General features: G+C 35.6%; 1 protein-coding gene and 1 non-coding gene across 2 annotated transcripts in view; one reads left to right on the top strand and one right to left on the bottom strand.

Moving 5' to 3' along the window:
• Positions 1–19,288, bottom strand: part of LOC145681868 (uncharacterized) — a 197,819-nt gene that overhangs the window by 75,972 nt on the left and 102,559 nt on the right. The window contains exon 6 of the mRNA XM_081753474.1: positions 18,307–18,409. Coding sequence (XP_081609600.1) covers positions 18,307–18,409 — 103 coding nt within the window. The remainder of the gene's footprint in view (positions 1–18,306; positions 18,410–19,288) is intronic.
• On the top strand, positions 8,661–8,734 carry TRNAR-CCG (transfer RNA arginine (anticodon CCG)). Its single transcript has one exon. It is a non-coding gene; the product is annotated as a tRNA-Arg (tRNA).

Raw genomic sequence — 19,288 nt, 5'->3', positions numbered from 1 at the left:
ATGACATTTGCTAATTTCAGTGATAAGTCTTCTTTAATTAATCAGATTTCTTTTCACAATGAGGTCAGGATGGTATTATTCTTTGTGTGAAACATTAACTAATTCTCGTTGTTAGTAACTGACATATTTCCGACATCAGAAATGGTTTCTAAATTGGATCTCTCCTAGCAAGAAACATCCTTGGAAATTAAAGAATCCATGCAATCTCAAGTATCGTCAAGCATCTGCAAATCAGCCGCCACGTTGCCAAAAACAGTTGTGGATTGTTATTTTCCTCAAATGTCTTCATCTACCACTGGTGATGGTGGTCAAGAAAGAATTTTAATCATTTAAACATTAGAAAATTTTATTGTTGTGTTTAAAATGACAATTTAACCAATTGTACAGTTCGCAGCATAGAAATCGTTACACAACGTTCTAAGTCCAAATTAATGACAAACTCTTGCCCTGTTTTCTTATGCATCCTGAAATACATGTCTCAATCGATTAGTTGCTTCTAGTATTTGGTCCAATTCCTTCCACTTCTCTACTTCTCCTTATCTAAAGCAGTGTGTGTGACGTAATACACTTTCCATTCAGCTGAAAAAGAAACAGGAATCAAGTTTACAACTTTATAGCTTTAAGCCAGTCTTTTCCATTCGTTTGTTCTGAAATATTTTGAAGAGCCTAAAAAAGTCATACAATGTTCCCAGAGCTTCATAAATACATTTAGTTTCATTCTTTTCCTTCTTTAAAGACTGCAAGCTAGTAAGATGCTATCTAAGAAATCTATGGAAATTGCCAATAACTTCAGTAGGGTTTTTGCTTCCTAAAGTCTGTAATGTACGCACAAAGCTCTTAAATATCTACTGACAGAAATGAGAGTTATTCCATGATTCATTTCATTTATTGTCAGTAATTGCAAGCAAATGTTCCAGGGGCGTCATTTGGGCAGGACAGGAGGGTGTAATTTCCCCTCTCATGAGCTTCATAAATACGTATTGTTTGGTCAAATGTATAGTAATACACTAATAAAAAGTAAAAAACTTATGTCGGCGGGGAATCCACTCCTCCCCGAATAAAATCTAAGACACTGCTTTTAGCAACTAACCTATTAAGTTAAGATAGTACATTGCAAGAAAGCTTACATTTGGTTTCAAGAGACGAAGGTTTGATCTCACGCCATATGAGTTCCTGGGCGACATAGAGAGAGAGAGAGAGAGAGAGAGAGAGATTCAAGTATGGAAACTGAGAGGAATGATTTATATACACAGACATAGAATTGGGGGAACAATGATCGGACAACATTCGTATTATGACGAAAATTGTGATTTTGTGAAACAGAAGAAGGGAATATTCGAACTGCGAGGATCACACCAGGCAGTTGTCGAATTAAGATAGAGAACTCTTTTTAGACCATAAGATGATTACGAAAGGAGAGAAAAATCTTGAGAACTGAGGAATTAAGAATTTAAAAAATCTGCAGCTTCCGAGACAGGTGTTGAACCACGAACCTTGTAATTATCGAACCATGACTTTATCCACTCTCCTACGGAGAAGTCTATGTACTCGTTCACATACGTTACCTTTATCTACGTTGAAAGGTAACTTAATGGGAAATTCCAAAAGTTGACTAAGTGGATGCGCCGTTCAAATATGACATAAACCGCTTGTAACTTAGTTACAATGTGCATAGTGAACTTCCCCTTCTTCAGGACACTTTTTAAAGCAGTAAAATTTGTTACTATTGTGCTAATTAAGTTACATTTGACAGAACCATCTGATAAAGTAGTGCCATACCACTTGCGTCATTCTCTGTTAGGTGAATGGTTAATGTAAGTTACTCCTACGTGGATGGTCCAAGCTTCGAATCAAACACATTCTTATTGATTTTTTTGTGCTACGCTCATACTGTGCATTCCACAAGTTCAATTTCGAAGTAATGTAGTCACAGCTAGTTTAATTCGAAATTATTTTCAAATATGATATTTGTTATTACATGGAACTCGTCACTTGTTTGTAACTCTGCCTAAATGCAAAATTGTTTTAAAAGTATATTTTACTTTCAAGTATGATTGTTTTAAAAAACTTGCCCTTCAACTTTATTTTACAATTATTTTCTATTCCTTAGTTATAATAACATATTTTCTATTTATATTTTTTTCTATTTATTTCTAACGTATTCTATGTTATACGTTTATTATTTACATTTTATGCCTTACATTTGAAGAGGAGCTTATGACAATTCTGAGCACCAAAGACATACTCAGGATGCAAGCCTTGGCAATCCAAAACTCTTGCCCCCACGAAATCACTACTTTCCTGTAAATTATATCTAAATTTTTAGAGATGATTATAGACATTTTAGTAAAATATGCCTTCAATCGCTGAAATAAATTCCTGTCTACTCCCCTGCAAAGCAGTGACGATTTTAGGGAGTGATCAGTTAGTAATGCTTGCCTGGAGCAACGACACTTCCCGAGAATTCATATCTCCGATAATTCCGAATGTGATATCAGTATTTGTGCATTATCATTTTTCACTCTCAGTGTATTGAAATGCACCAAAAATGAACTGTTATTAAGTCTTCACTGGTTCTCTCTGTGACCAGATACCAATAGGGCCAACCTTGGATATATGCACATCTGAAATATCACCTTTTATGTCAGTGATCCTGGAAACTATCCATTCGACATAAATATAGGATATTTTCGATTCTTTTTTCCTGTCACCATTCCATTGTCAACTCCATGCCAACCAAGGCTTAATTTTAGATTTATGCAGCATCCACAGTGTCACTATTCACCTTGGCACATGAAATCGACACTAATATCGTTCGTATTTGACTACTTTTACATGTCATCTTCACCTCTTGGTAGAGATGGTTTCAGTGTCTCGCCCCCACAACTATGGAGGAATTTCAACCAACGTAAAAAAAATTATAAATTACTATCTGAAAAACAACTGTACGGGTGATCTTTTTCGGAGAGGAATTCGTTAACTACTTTTTCAATATCAATGTATTGCCTTTTTTGCTTTCAATGCTGAAGATTGCCAAAGGGCTAAACTTCATCTGCACTATTGTGCTTTGAATATAGTTTTTAGTGGTTTAATTCACTGAATACTCGCTTAGATGTTGCTCTCGTCACAGGAAAAGTGAGATACAGATATAAAAGAAAAATGAAACGAAATATTCAAGTTTAACGTCCCACGATTATGCCGACTAAGCTAATGGAGACAGCGATGGTAAGAAATTAATGAAATTATATAATGATGAAAGTGAGAGGAAACGGAAGAAACACGAGAAAACTTATGCACACGATGTTTGTCCATAATAAATTTCATTCGGCGCGAGCTTGGATCGAACCAAGGACCCCATGCACCATAGCTAAAGTTATAAAAGAATAGGCGTCTAAACAAATACGGAACACTACTATCAATGAAAGTTATATAAGATTAAATTTTTAGTTATTTCATTCTAAGTTAAAATTTAAGTAAATCTTGTTCTTCATTATTGTTCTAAAACTTACAGTTGCTGCTGCAAGGACGTAATAAATCTTCTCGGTAGACTTCACAGTCTATACCTCCTTCACAAATTCTTTTTCATCTAAGGCTAAAGTAGTTGCATTTTAGACATTGACGAAAATGTGTGAAATTATATAAAAACCTCCAAAGTGGAATTACGAATTTTCAATTGGCCCCTTTTTGCTGTGGGCCTTCCTCGCCGCACTCCCGTTAGTTACGCCACCGTTCAGGGTGCATGATGCAGTTTCCCCCTTTTTAGGAATATTTTCTAAGACAGTACCAGTTTTTTTTTTTTTTTTTTTTTTTTTACTGCTGTGTGAATTGAGTTGTATTGGCTAGAACAGTAGGTTAAAGGAAACAAAAGATTCTATACTCAAACACAAATAATCTCTTTCGAAGCCCTAATGGAAAACGAAACGAATCGTCGTAAATATGTTACGTTATTCAATGACACCCCTGAAATATTTGCTTGCTATTACTGAAAAGAAATGAAATGAATCATTGAATAACTCTCATTTTTGTCAGTAGATATTTTAGAGCTCTGTGTGTGTGCATTATAGACTTTAGTAAGAACAAAACCTACTGAAGTTATTGGCAATTTCCATAGATTTCTTAAGGAGCACCTTACTAGGTTGCGGTCTTTAAAGAAGGGAAAGAATGAAACTAAAGGTATTTATGAAGCTCTGGAAACATGTGACTCTCTTGTGTGACTCTTTTCTTTAACCCTTTGCGGATCCTATAGTACAATTTGTACCATACGCGTTTTTCATGGTACATTTCTCTTCTATTTGAGCTTTTTCGTTCGGTTTTTTTTTTTTTTTTTTTTTGTTTTCCAAGTCCAGAGTCCTTGTAAAAGACATTACGTATGGTTTCAGACCGTCCTGCGCCCATACATAGGAGGAGATGACGTCATAAGTCTAAAATTTCTTTTCTCATTTTCTAAGCCTATGTTCAATATTTTTTGGCGGGCTTAGTTTTCTACGTAGAAGATTGAAATTTTGCACAAACATTCAGTCCACCGAGTAATATTTACCAGATTTTTTGTTCCGATGTCAGTGCTAAAACAGGGGGGGAACCAGACGGGCAAAGGGGTAAAAGAAGGGATTTTTTACCCCCAAAATCCCGTTTTTCGTCATTTTCCCGCATCACATACATGATAGGACCACGTGAGTCATACCGTCTGAAAGGCAGTTCCATTCGGAAAAGAACGACGGTCGAATTATTATTCTAGGGTAATTAGGGCCGTCTCAGTGAATTTTTATCCAAATATACTTCTGTATAGGGTAAAAGTGGGGCATGGTAGGGAAACTTTTTGGGCGGGCTCATTTTTTTCACGTAGAAGATTGAAATTTTGCACAAACATTCAGTCCACCGAGTAGTATTTACCAGAAGTTTTTTTTTATTTCTGCCTAGAAACAGGGGGAGTCCAGAGGGGCAAAAGTTGATAAAAGGGAAATTTTGCCCCAAAAATCCCTTTTTTCAGGAAATTCCCGCCTTAGATACATGATGGAGACATGTGAATGGTACCGCCTGATAGACAGTTCTATTCTGAAGAGAATGATTGGCGGATTATAGTCCTAGGGTAATTAGGGATGTCTCAGGAATTTTTTTCCCTGAGATCATAGTGTTTTATGGTAATTTGGGGCATTGTGGGAATTTTTGATAAAAATTCTCCCGCCCTTACTATTCAAGATAGAAACTTGAAATTTGGCACACACATTCAGTATATCAAGTACTATTTATCAGATTTTTTTAGATTACTACGATCACACAGGGGGGGGCAGGGGGGCAAAGTTCGAGAAAAAAAATTTCCCTCCGAAATTTTTACTTTGACATTTTTTCCCGCTTCTGGTATATGGTATGAGCATGCAAGTGGTACCATTTGAAAGCCAGCTTTATTCTGAAGAGAATGAGGTATGAACCATGATCCTAGGATAAATAGTGACGATACAGTAGCTGCTTGACTGAAAGTCTAAAAAATAGCCCAAAAAGCCAGGATCCTTTAAGGGTTAAATTTAGGCTCTTAAAAATATTTCAGAACAAACGAATGGAAAAGACTGGCTTAAAGCTATAACGTTGTAAACTTGATTCCTGTTTCTTTTTCAGCTGAATGGATAGAGTGTACTACATCACACACACTGCTTTAGACAAGGAGAGGTGGAGGAGGGGAAGGAATTGGATCGAATACTAGAAGCAACTAATCGATTGGGACATGTATTTCAGGATGCATAAGAAAACAGGGCAAGAGTTTGTCATTAATTTGGACTTAGAATATTGTGTAACGATTTCTATGCCGCGAACTGTATAACGAATTGGATAGAAAATATATCATAAATCAAAGTTTACATCATAAAAACAATTCAATAGCGCGAGATATCGTTTGTAAAAAAGCACTTTTCTGGGAACGCCTCTCCTCCTGCCCATACTTACACACAGACATACTACTCGCAAACAACATACAGCACCTAATTAAACGAAAATTGCGGAGAAAACGTTATATGTATACTCACTCTTTTCAACAATCAATAACAACGGTTATACCTATTGTTGTTTATTTTTAAAGGTGACACAAATAATCCTAACAATGACATATATATTTCGAATAGTTACATGTTCGAATAGTTACTTGTAACCCTTAAAAAATGAGGCAGGAAAGAGAGAGTGAGGTAAAAATCATTAAAATGAACATCTTTTAATGAGTAATTTTTGCTATAGAAAATATGTTTCATAGAAGTAAATAAAATCGGGACGTTATAATGAACTGAAATTCAGCTGTTGTTTACATATCCACGTGACAAATCACAAATCTAGCACATGAGTTAGAAAATAATGTCTGAACATCCACGATTTCTACAGGAAAGTTACATCGATGCAACGAAAGACAAACATGGCTACTTGCTGATCGATCTCACACATATTACATAAATGCATTATCGCATAAAAAAGATCATGATCATCATCTTCAGATATTTTCGATTAATGGAAAGAAGAAGAAACAGTGGCTTTTGTACATAATCTTATGAATGTGTGTGTAAAGTAAATTGAATATTTTTCCCAACGTTACTATGACAAATATACAAGAAAATCGTATTATTGGGAAAAGAAAATTAGTTCAATAGCTGAATATTCACTAATAGAATGCATCGTGAGAGGAAGTAGAATTGACTATATTTATTTACCACAAACATTACTCTAGATGCAAGCACAAACTGTGAAACTAAATGGCTCATTCACTGCAACACATAAAGAAGTAGCGGAAAGAAGAAACGGAAACGATTTTTAAATGCTATGTTTAGTAAAGTAAACAACAAATTGATACAATTTCCATCGCATGAAATCTCCATTGTTAGTACTTTGAAAAACTCTTAAATTATAATGATACACTTAAAAATTTGTATCTACAATGTCCAATGTTTTTTTCAAGATAGTACTGGTCTTCTGAACGCAACGACCATTGGAAATAAAGGATTTGAAGAACTATCTGAAATGAGAAATAAACATAGTGTAAAATTCGAGATGAGAATACAACTTCATTCTGATATTTTTATTCAAAATGAAGTTTTATTCATGGAGTAGAATTACGTGAGAAATGCATTCCTGTCCAATGAAATTTTTATCTGATGGCCAGCGATAGTGATGTGAGTACCAAAAAATCTTTAATCTAACATTGTAAATGAAGAAAATCCGTCTTCGTTCTACTATAATGTTGGCTTACAGCAAGATTCTACAATCTACACCTGCAAATTATCCACTGCATAGAATTCAAGTGAAATCTTTACTACTTTGAAAGATACGCATTCCTGTTCGGATACGCATTTTAATAAACTATTGAAGACCTGTTTACGGAAACGTCAAATCGCATTTTTGTGAGATTTACTACAAACGGAACCACAAGTGGAACCATTACCAGCAATCCATTTGAATTTAAGTATTTGGGCATTAATTTCTTCAAATTGTATGTAGCTGGAATAGCTGCATATTTAAAACCATTACAACCACGGTTTGGAGAAAATCTTTACATTTCATCGTACTTCACTTTAATACAAATAAACAATAATGGAACTAAAATTTCAGGGAAGAAGTTTAAAAATGGATACATCCTGTTTATGCTCGACCTTAGAACTGATTCTTCTACTGGAGATCGTCACTTTTTTTAATTTAGAAAGACAAGGAACTGTCCGGTAGGAGGCAAATATCCAGGAAGCGTTAATGTGTGGCGTTGGTTAATGTGAGTTACCATCACTATTAGAAATCGACAATCAATGAAACGTTATTCTGGACTTTTTAAATGTCAAGGTATGTATTCATTATTTGTCACTTTTCTTCATGATGATATCACCTTACAGCTATTGGGTACCCTCGAAAAAAGATCCTTGTTTAGAAATCCCTTTATAGGAATGCTTGATTGTAATGAATTATCGTTACGTATTTCTCATTGGCAATCATTGTTAACACTGATCCATCTACGAAATTTGGCAGTCATTGCATTGCAATTTATATTGATACTGAAAATCACGAAGAATAGTTTGACAGTTCTCGTGTTGCCTCTGTGTAGCACAACATACTGATTTCTTAAAACATTACTGAATGCAGTATAGATATAATAATACACAAATGCAAAGTTTATGTTCGATAATGCGTGGGAATTCTGCTTGTTATTATCTATGTTGCTCACCTCAAGGCTAAATACTCTTTGAACACACAAAGCGCCGCATGGTAATGACCTAGATTGCACAAGTTTACATTACAGAAAATTTTGTTATCTTATATAGTTGCATTTTTTTAGCAAAATATCACATAAACGCCCATATCCTTTCTAAACAAAATCGTTTATTTTCTTTTCGTTGCAGAGCTTCGAAATGAAATGAAATGAAATTTTTGAGTTTTACGTCCCACGGTTATGCCGGTTAGGCTAAAGGAGACGGTGATGATGAGTAATGAATGAAAATGGTAAAATGAAGAAAGTGGGAGGAAACGGGAGAACCCCGAGAAAACCCACGCACACGGTGTTTGTCCACCACAAAGTGCAGAGCTTCGAGTAACGGACATTAGAAAGCAACGAAATGATACACAACCTAGAGACAAATCACCATCACTTCAAAGATGAGGAAATAGAACTATATCTCTATAAATGGAATTGCAAACACACTTTCGTGACCCCGCGTGGCGTAGTCGCTAACGCTCTCGCCTCCGGTGCGAGCGGTCCCGGGTTCGATTCCCGGTGGGGGCACTCGGTCGAAAAAGTGTAAAACGCTTTTCCAGGCCAGCCACCCTGAATGAGGTTTTCCCGGGTTTTCCTCATTCACACCAGGCAAATGCCGGGGTGGTACCTAACTTATAGGTCCCAGGCCGCTTCCTTCCTTCCCCAATCCTTTCTTCCTTCCCTTTCCCCGGATTGTGTGCTCGCCGAGGGACGTCATCCCTCAAAACGTGAAGCCGAAAGCCCAGAAATCTAAATCCCCCCCCCCCCGCAAACACTTTCATCTTAAAGTGATATAGACCAACACCACTTCCGGGTAATTTTATATTCAGTTATATTTGTAAATATTAAAAAAACTAAATATTTCATTTACTAATTAAACATAAAATTCCAGCTGCTGAAATCAACTCATGTTCTATCATGTTTCCACTATGAATTTGAGGTCGAACAGGACAACAGAATAATAAAACATCTTCAGGTGCTAGACACCAACCGTGAGAACTAAAATTATTTATATAATTGACTTTTTGTAAGTACTTTGTTTAATTAAAATTACTCTCTATATAATATTGTTTCAAACATCAATTTCTGTGTTTCAGCTTTTTAGACGTCTTGTCCTAAAATATTGCAATCAACAAGAAATTTTAACAAAGTAGACTAATTTAGTTAACTTATAAATATTTTTATTCATCACCATTTTTACATTTTAAAGATTCCACAATACATTATAGTTTGGAAATCTTTTTGCAAAATAAATTTATAATATTGAAAATGTTTGTGTAAAAGTTTTAGTTCCTAAATTTTGCTAATAAATTTCAAATCCAACGAAAGCACTGTTTTAGAGAATCGATACGATTTGGAATACAAAAGTTTCGGCAACAACTTGTATTAATATCTTAAGTGTTTATTATCTCACTAAACTTTTACTTGATCCAATAAAGCGCTGAGCTTAAATCGCTTACGTTGTTAATGAAAAATCGCTCAAACCGCTATGAAATTTAAATCATTCTTATTCTCTCGTTCTGTTAGTATGATTAAGTTAAATTTAACTAAAACATATTTAATTTTAATCATTGTTACAACCTTAATATTTCAGAACTCAATCATTATTACAACCAATCAATCAAAAGTTCCCACAATTGTTACTGCAAATAATTGAAGGGACCTCTTCAATAACAAGCCGAGTTACCTCGATTCCTGCTAAAACATAGATAAAGAAGGCGTGTGGATCTATTTTCCTTTTCCGTCACCTCTAGTGCATATTCAAAGCGTCTGTTGTGAGATAAACACAATTCATCTGGATCGTTTCGCCGTTTCCCGATGCGGATAACAAAGGGCGCCATTGTTTGAGGCTAGTGAAGCAAGCACTGGTAGATGCGAGCAACCAGACGACGTGTCTGTAACTTAGTTCTCAAAGGTGGGTTGCAGTGAATATACTGGTACGGAGACATACTTGAACATTTTGTTCCGAAAAAAACAAAATCCAAGCAGAATGATAGAAGCGGAAGGGATTAAAGAGAAAGAAAAATCGTGAACTCTGGCAAAAAAATCAGAGAGAAATGCAATATTTTGTTTCTTTCCTCGATGTTAATAAGGAAATTCAAACAGTACTATCAGAAATCTGGATATTGGGATATTCGGATTTTGAAAAATTCGAATTCTGGATATCCGGATTCAGATTTAAATCCGGATTTCAGATGTCAGATTTCAAACATCAAAAGTTATGATTTGTAATTTGGATATCTAATTCGAATCCGGTTTTCACATTTACTAGTAGGAGAAGGGGTGAATCTCCCCACATGGATCTGTGTCAGTTCCGGAAACGTATATTAGTGTAGGAGAAAAAGTTTATTCCGTGCAGGCACCACCCCTGGGCACCATTCTGTTCTTCCTCAAGAAACCAGCCAAACCGGTAACCAAGAAATCAAGGAAGAAGGATGTATAAGCTCTGCTACTATTTGTTACTCAGTGGCCACACGACCTTTTTGGTCTTCGATTTCAAACGTCCGTATATCTTTGTTAGCTTTTCCTTGTAATTCTTGTGTTGTCTGATACACCAGATCATATCTGCCGTCGAAGTTCCATTATTTCTTCACATGCCAGCTGTATGTACTTTTCTTTGGTTTTGTCCGTCTCTCTTCTCAATTCATTATTCAGACTTCTGTATTCATTGATGTCCGTGTTTCTTACCTTTCTGCGTTCCTCCATCTTCTTAAGCATCGCTTCAGTTATTCATTGTTTTCTCTGTTCTCTTACCATCCTGTCAATGTTATTGTGGAGTGTGCCTAGTAGAATCTCTTAACCTTTTACCCAGCTATTTTCTACATTGCCGACCTTATTTCCTGGACTTTTCCTGGTTTTTCTTTTCATAAACCACATGTTCATCACAACCAGATCATGTTGCCTTCAGACATCGATAAGCATTTGACCCCGTTCGTTTCTTTTACCTAGTCCAAATGGTCCCACTGTCCTATTCCCAGCTCCTTCTCCTACTACGCTGTTGAAGACTCCCATTACAATGGAGTTGACCGTTTCTCTTCCGTCCTGATGCAAAATATCGCTAATCTCATCATACATTACTTCTACTTCATTGTCATCATGGTTGGTTGTTGGCACATACACTTGTATTGTCACAATACCCACTGGCTTTGCACTTAGTTTTACAAACATCAAGTGGTCACTGCAGCATTCCCCTTTGAATACACTTCTTGCTACTTCGTTCTTCATTGCAGTCGCTACACCACTTCGGCCTTATCGCCACCCGAAAAGAATATTCTATAATTTCTTGGTACTGTTTTTCTTTTTCCTGGCAATCTAACTTCACTCAAACTCACTATTTCCATTTTACATTTCTTCATTTACATTTTTAAATTTTCAAGTTTACCCGCACGTCGTAGAGTTCGTACGTTCCAGGTACATATGCTGAAATGAAATTTATATTGTACGAGTTCAAACTAGGGCCAAACGCCGCTGCAGCAAGACAGAAGATAGGCCAAGCCTTTGGGAAGGGTGTCTTGCCTACGCGGAGAATGCAAGGTTGGTTTAAGAAGTTTAAGGACGGTAACGAAACACTCGAAGATGCACCACCTGCCGGAAGATTAACATATGTTCAAAATGGAGATCTTCAGGCAGCAATTGAGGTGAAGAGTGGCTAGACATGTGAGGACGTGGGACTATAATTCAGTGTGAGTCGAGAAACTATTCGGTAGCACCTCCATCAACTTCGGAAATACTATAAGTAGGGTCGAATAGTCCCACATGATTTGATTCCGAGCCAGAAGACAACACGAAAGGACACCTGCGTTTCTTTGCTGTCTCGCTGGTCAGTCATCAATGCAGCTGTATACAGTCAGTAATTAAGCCATGTTCAAGAAAAACTCAAATCTCAGAAGCCAGTACTCCTCAATCGCGAAGGGTGTCCTCCTGTTACAGCGCAACGCTAAGCTCCACGTGGCTAGGATGACCCAGGACACGATTCTACGCCTTGAGCAGAAAACACTATTCCATCCGCTATACTTCCCGAACATTGCACTGTAGGCTTTTAACTTGTCCATGCCTTGAACAATCACTTTACAGGACGCCAGTTCAAATCCCTAATAGAAGTGGAAAATGAACTTGAAATCTTCTTTGCTATAAGACCCACCACGTTCTACCACAATGGAATCCATGGAATTCTAGAAAGTTGGCAGAAGGTCGTCCATGTTGACAGGGACTATTTTTGATCGTCTTAGGTGACATATCGGTGTTCGAAGGTGTTCAAAGCTGAAAAAGCGACATAACTTTCTTGATTACCTTTATATATATATTGTTACGTGCGTAAGTTTTATCCACACACAAAAAAATCTTGGAAAGTATTGCCTGAGGAGTATGCAACCTGAAATAAAGATGTATTTTCCAGCGCCTCTGGCGGAAGGTTGTGAATTACGTACAAACGAAAGTGCTTGGAGAGAATGGCTTAGCAATTCGATCACTACTGTGAAAGTGGGCACTATCTATTCTATTGTAGTCAATTTCGTATAACGTAATTACATATTACGAGTATCAGAATTAGTCAGTTCAACAGTTTCTTCAAGGAAAGAAATATATATATATATATATATATATATATATATATATATATATATATATATATATATATTAAATATATTAATTTATTAAATATAGGCCTATATATATATATATTTCGAAGCATTGTCACATAATTACCGTAAAGTTTTATTCTGGTTTACGATATTGTGTGGTTAAATATTACGGTGGTGCTGCACAAAATAATTAAGTCGGAAGTGAATATAATTATATACCAGTTTTGTCCATAGGTGAGTTGTACTTCTTTGTTATTATCTATGATGTAAAGTGTTCATCCATTGAGGAGTATATATATATATATATATATATATATATATATATATATATATATATATATATATATATATATATATATATATATGTGTGTGTGTGTGTGTGTGTGTGTGTGTGTGTTTAGATTAGTTACCAAAGCCCTATCAGAAAAATTTTAAATATAATTTTATTGGAAGAAAAGTAATGTTGTTGCATTGTATTAAGGTATATTTTGCCGATGTATTAAACTTTTCAATTAGACTTCCTGGAAGAACCGTTTTGGAATATATATATATATATATATATATATATATATATATATATATATATGTATCAGCTTTTATTTCTATATCCTAATATTACCTCTTTGATTATAAAAATACAGGTTTCTGTTCTGCTAGCCTAAAATACGCGTTGCTACGATAGATAGGAATTATTATAGAAAATGTATCTAATATTTGAGACAGAAGGAACTTCAATTATTTTTCCTCAGTTGTTAACAATTATCCTTGCAAGGCTTGTATCCCTCTATAGATACTTGTCCTGGTCATTAAAGGCCAGTGGCCCACGACGGTGCTATACAAAGGCACGTTACAATATATATATATCTATATATATATATATTCAGGGTGTCCGTAAAGTCCGTTGCCAATCAGTGTATCTTCGAAAGACTGCGAATATGAGAAAACGCAAAACATAACCAACATTATTTTAAGGGGCTTGAATTTTGAGCTATAAAAGGTCCGTCCCAGACACCACCATACAGCGGTACTCCGGGTCAACTTGAAAATTTAAATGGCAAAAGGAGTCGAGTGATATGTCGTTGAAAAGGTCTGGACAAGAAAAATATTTTGCTGAAAGTTTGAAGTTCTTATGTTGACTATGACATATTTGAAAATGGTGGCGTTCATTTTTCGTGTCCATAAAGTCCGTTGCCACCCACTGTATCTTCGAAACGACTGGGAATATGAGAAAATGCAAAAACACGGCCATTACTTTGTGGGGCTTGAAGTTTGAGCTATAAAAAGTCCATCCCAGACATCTCAAATAGGGATACGGCAGTAACCTTGAAGATTTCAAATGGCAAAGGGGGTCGAGTAGTTTGAACAGGCTCGACAAATGAAGTTTTTGGTGTAAGTTTTGAATTTGCTAGTTTGCCGAAATCTAAAATGTCTGTGAAATCAATTTCGGATTGAAGTACTTGATGACTTTTAGATATCTATGGATTGTGAATGTGGTGCTTCTACCTTTTTGTTTTCCTTTTTTAATTTATTTTAAGCAGGGTGTAAGTATCGTAAATACTTTTGTAAAACGAGAAAATGGTAAGTTATTGGGTTGAGACTATTTTTCTGTTCGTCTTGCTCCTAGTTTCGTAAACGGAGACGACTGTTTGTGTTATACTGTATTGCCATGAGAGTAAGGTTTTAAGATATGGTTAGATCAAAAGTAGGAATAAAGAGTTGCGAAAATATGGACATCTGAAACAGGGATCAGTACTACCAGGGTGTAGAGAATTGGTATTCACAACAGGTTTTAGACACGTAGGACTACGTAGTTTTGCTGATTGAAAATTAAACAACCCGCATACACAGTACCAAATTACCTTCAAATTAGTTACATCGGCTTGAATCAATCTTTGCATTAACATCTTAATGTGTCACTTGTTCGTTCTGAGATTTGCCTCTAGGCGCACCAGTTTAAGCAGAATTGACTACACCGGTTGAGTGTTCGGCCAGGCAAGTTATCCATTTTACATAGTTAAGTTGAATTGATTTTGAGCTTAGCATCCGTTTCAGCAGGGAAGCTACATGAGACGGAATCTACTGATAAATGTGGAATGCGGAGCTCCCGCAGCGAATCGAACCCGGGTCTCCCACGCAAAAAGGCGTGCACCCATTTCACAGAGACAGGCTTAAGAACAAGATAAATTAGGCTATCGCAAGCAATTAAAAGTACAATTGCCTATCGTATTTGTACATTTGAATCTTATTTTGCTTAGCAACTTCTACACTTCTCACATACAATATTGCGTCATGCGTTACAGTGCTCATAAACTTTAATATTGTTGTAGTTCTGTCTATCTTCGCGTCGAATCCAATCTTCATACAAACGAAAGTAATTGGATGAAGTCTTCCAATCAGTACTGAAATGAAGTAGTGAATGCTGTGTTGTTCTAAGACATTTTATCGAGGATAGTTTGATTAAGCTTGTGTGTGACTGTTCAAGTTTTGCTGCAGATTTTCTTATGACATTCATAATCAATCGTGTCGAAGGAGCACGTTCTGCTGAAGATATATTTGAACTTACTTTTCTTTTCGGAGAATCTGGACGAAACTATCGTGTGACTACTAGAAGATTTAATGAATTGTATCCCGACTTTATAGCACATAATTTCAATTCCTTATAATAATGAGGAATGTGTTTTTGCGTTTTATCATATTCGCAGTCGTTTCTTAGACACATAGGTGGCAACGGACTTTATGGACATGAAATGTAAATCCCTGCCATTTTAGATGAGATCAACATAGGGACTTGAAACTTTCGGCAAAATATTGGTGGTCTATGGAGAGATGTTATGTCGCAGAAAAAAGTGTATGTGTGGTGCAACGTATTTGCAAGTAGTGAGAGGACTGGGTCAGATGATAACAGAAGTAGCATACGAACAACGCCCATCACTAACAGGAATGTGTGTGATGTTGATGCGATGATTCGCGAAGACAGAAGAATGAGGTTGAATGACTGCAGATGCATTGCAAAATGGCATATGGTTCAGAGAGAACTCTCATCCATGACCAACTTGGGTTCGGAAAAGTGCGTGTGCACTGGGGAATTAGTCCCACAAACGACAGTCCTATTAGCAACAGGAACTGTTATCTGTTCTATGAGCGACCGATTCATTTACATTGAGATGATGGAAGATGATATGATTCCCTCTCGTAAAAGATGTTTGCCTCTGGCGTTATTAGCATGCGAATAACCTCGGTATGAAAAATGTACGTGCCAGTGATATTGTTTGCCTCTACTGTAAGTGCAAATAAAACTTACCTTAATTTTGAGTTAGATTTGACATACAACATATCAAATAACTTACCGAGACAACAGAAATGTTTCCATGAAACTATGTAATTAATTATTGAAAATCCAGTTGTAACATCCTCTTTCTTGCAAAGTACTGTTTTCTATTCTTAATTTAATTCAAATATAATTAATCACTAAGCAAAGCAATATAGTTTATTTTGGAAAACTTAAACGTGTAACAGTTTCGCCAAGTATCCAGTTTTCAGACTTCCTAAAACTCTATGAATAAATAAAAACAAAAACATTTCAATAATAAAAGACAGCTTTTGAGATCCCTTACATCTGATTGCCTATTCCCAACCAATCCCACCAATTACAATGCAATACACTCTAAACAATGCAAAAGGTAAACAAACCCTTTAAATTACCTTCTCCCCTTGTTGTAAGCTACCAAAACTTAAACTAATTGCTTAATTCGCCTTCCCCCTTGTTTCGACTTATACATAAAAGCTTGTCGTATAGCATTCTGATATAGCTAATTCCTTATAGTAAGATGAGCTGTTAAGTCCTGCGAAAGATTTATAATTTGTATAATAATTTCTTCGGATACACCGTGTTTTTGAAATACGACTTCTAGGAACGTAAATTTTTCATAGTACATTTTGTTAGGTTCTAAATCACACTAGCATGAAAGAAGTTTAAGAAAAGGGAAACTTATATTCTTTCATTATGTTATTATGAACGAATCGGTGACTCATAGGCCAGTCAACAAATCGAATCGGTCGCTCATAGGACAGTTATCAGCTCGTGTCGCACATAAGACTGTCGCAAGTAGGACGACACCTGCACTGCATGGCAAAACATCTGGATGAGGACCAAAAATACCTTCGAATCGTCATTTCCTTGATCCACCTCACACGATATGTCCATGAAAAAAAAATTCGTTCTTTCTATATGTCACAACGGGTCATGAAACCTCAACACCCTATGGACACCTAAATCAAAACTCTATAGCTATTTTGAAATACTGGAATAGGCACAACAAACTACGGGTACCTAGTTAGGAAACTTAAAGAAATTGAATTAAAACCAGAAATTTAAAAAAGTGTAGATATAATCAAACGAACCTAAATTAACTAAATTATATATATATATATATATATATATATATATATATATATATATATATATAGGGTGGACAATTTATCTGGATCATCCGTGATAACGGAGAAACCAGAAGCGGGAGAAAAGCGAAAATTTGATTGATGCAACTATAAGGAGGGGGACATCGTTTTACGTATTAAACAAAACCACGCGGTGAACAATGTTGCCATCCCAGTATAAAATTTTATTTTCAAATGGCATTACGTCAGATTATTACATATTTCAATTTAGCATGTTAAATGAAAACTAAAAATATTGCATTTATTATTCAGTGTTGCAAACTAAGGATGTTATAATATCACAAACATCCTAAGTTTGGAAGCCTTTATCACACATACAGCACAATGCAGATGGACAAGACAATGCACATCGGAAGTATCTCAGCGTTGGATACTATGGCAATGGTATTACTTGTTTTGAATGAACACAACCGAAGTTACAAGGGCTTGAAATTTTGATTTTTTAAAAAGTTTTATTTCGAAGAAATGCTTAGTTAAGTATGATATCTAGTTACTTGTGTGTTTTACAATTGACGAACAAATCATTTTGCCGTCTTACAGCACTTCAATATCTCAAACCGTTCCGGAGATATGTGATAAACATTGATGAAGTTAGCAACACTGCTGAAAATGACGTATTTCTGGACAATATTTAAACTGATTGTTGTTTCCCTGCTCTTTTATAGGATTGCAGGAATAGCTTTTGGTAGGTGTTATTACAACAAGTCCTCACAATTACATGATTTAAGCAGTGTTGCAAACTTGCAGTGACAGAATTTTGCATGACCTCAAGTTCTGTCATTTTTTGCTTGTCAAACTCAGAGAATGTAACGTATTGTTCTTCTGCAGTATTGTTTTCTTAAAGAGCATACATCACAGCATATTTTAGCATAAAACTCGTTATTGCAAGATCATTCATATCTTCTGTATTATTGAAAATAAAAGCAGTATTCCACAATACCTGATTTTCATATATATATATATATATATATATATATATATATATATATATACCTGTGTGTGTGAGAGAGTTTTTGTACTTATATTTTTGTGCGTTTACATTACTGGAAACTCAATACTTGCCTTCATATCTGGCATAGGAGAGCGAATAAGCAAATAGTTCTGGTCATCGCTGCTCTCCATAGCGAATTTTGCAATCATTTCCTTGGTGTAATTGTACCCATATCTAGCAAGAAAAGAAAACATTCCAATTTTATAAATTCAAAATAGGCTATATTACACCAAAGTCAGTGCGATCAGATTAATTAATTATTTAATATAACGTGCATTATAGTGGCACACACACAACCCAAAAAGGAAAACGTGTCATGGCCTGAATTACTATAACATTAAAGAAAAAATGTAATACTTAAAGCATTTACTCCTTATGACACATAAAATTGAAAATGTGTTTCAATGTAAAATGAGACCATACTGGTGTGAAATTTGAAACGTGACGTTTTCGTTACGCTCGGCATTTACAGGATTAAATATATGAAAGAATCTAATAATAAGCAAGACGAAATTGTGAATATTTATTTTACACTCGTACCCTAATACACTAGGAAATCATTTTCATTTATATTAATGCTTGTTTTCTATGAATACATTTTTAGATACTTTACAATACGTGAAAAAATAAGGTAAAATACAAGAAATAGAATGAGATACTAAATTTTGATCTTTTACTAACTATTGGAAATGTTTCTTCATTGGTGTATCAGTGTCAATGAAACTCAGAGAAACGTTTCTTTCGCTTGTTGAAACACAGGAATACGTTGCACTTCTGACACATAGTAATGGGACATCCATTGAAAGTAGGATTCCTACATCTGCCTCTTTTCTTTGCAGTTTCAAGCCAGTGCCCTAGGTTATCTCTACGGATGTCCTTCTTCTTTTCCTCTGATAGTCGAAGTCAACAAAATTGCTTGGGCATTCTGATATTTTTCTTTCACCTTTTCTCTGTTTGGATAAGACATCTGCTACATCTCCTCGGAACTCATACAGTTGACGCTCATTTTTCTCCGGTAGTCCAAATTTGTTACAATCTTGTCTGTATAATAAC

This window comes from Thermobia domestica, chromosome 3, assembly GCF_964235325.1.
Source record: "Thermobia domestica chromosome 3, izTheDome1.hap1.1, whole genome shotgun sequence".
NCBI lineage: Eukaryota > Metazoa > Arthropoda > Insecta > Zygentoma > Lepismatidae > Thermobia > Thermobia domestica.
The sequence above is the reverse complement of the archived record's forward strand: the minus strand, read 5'-3'. Positions and strand labels throughout refer to the sequence as shown.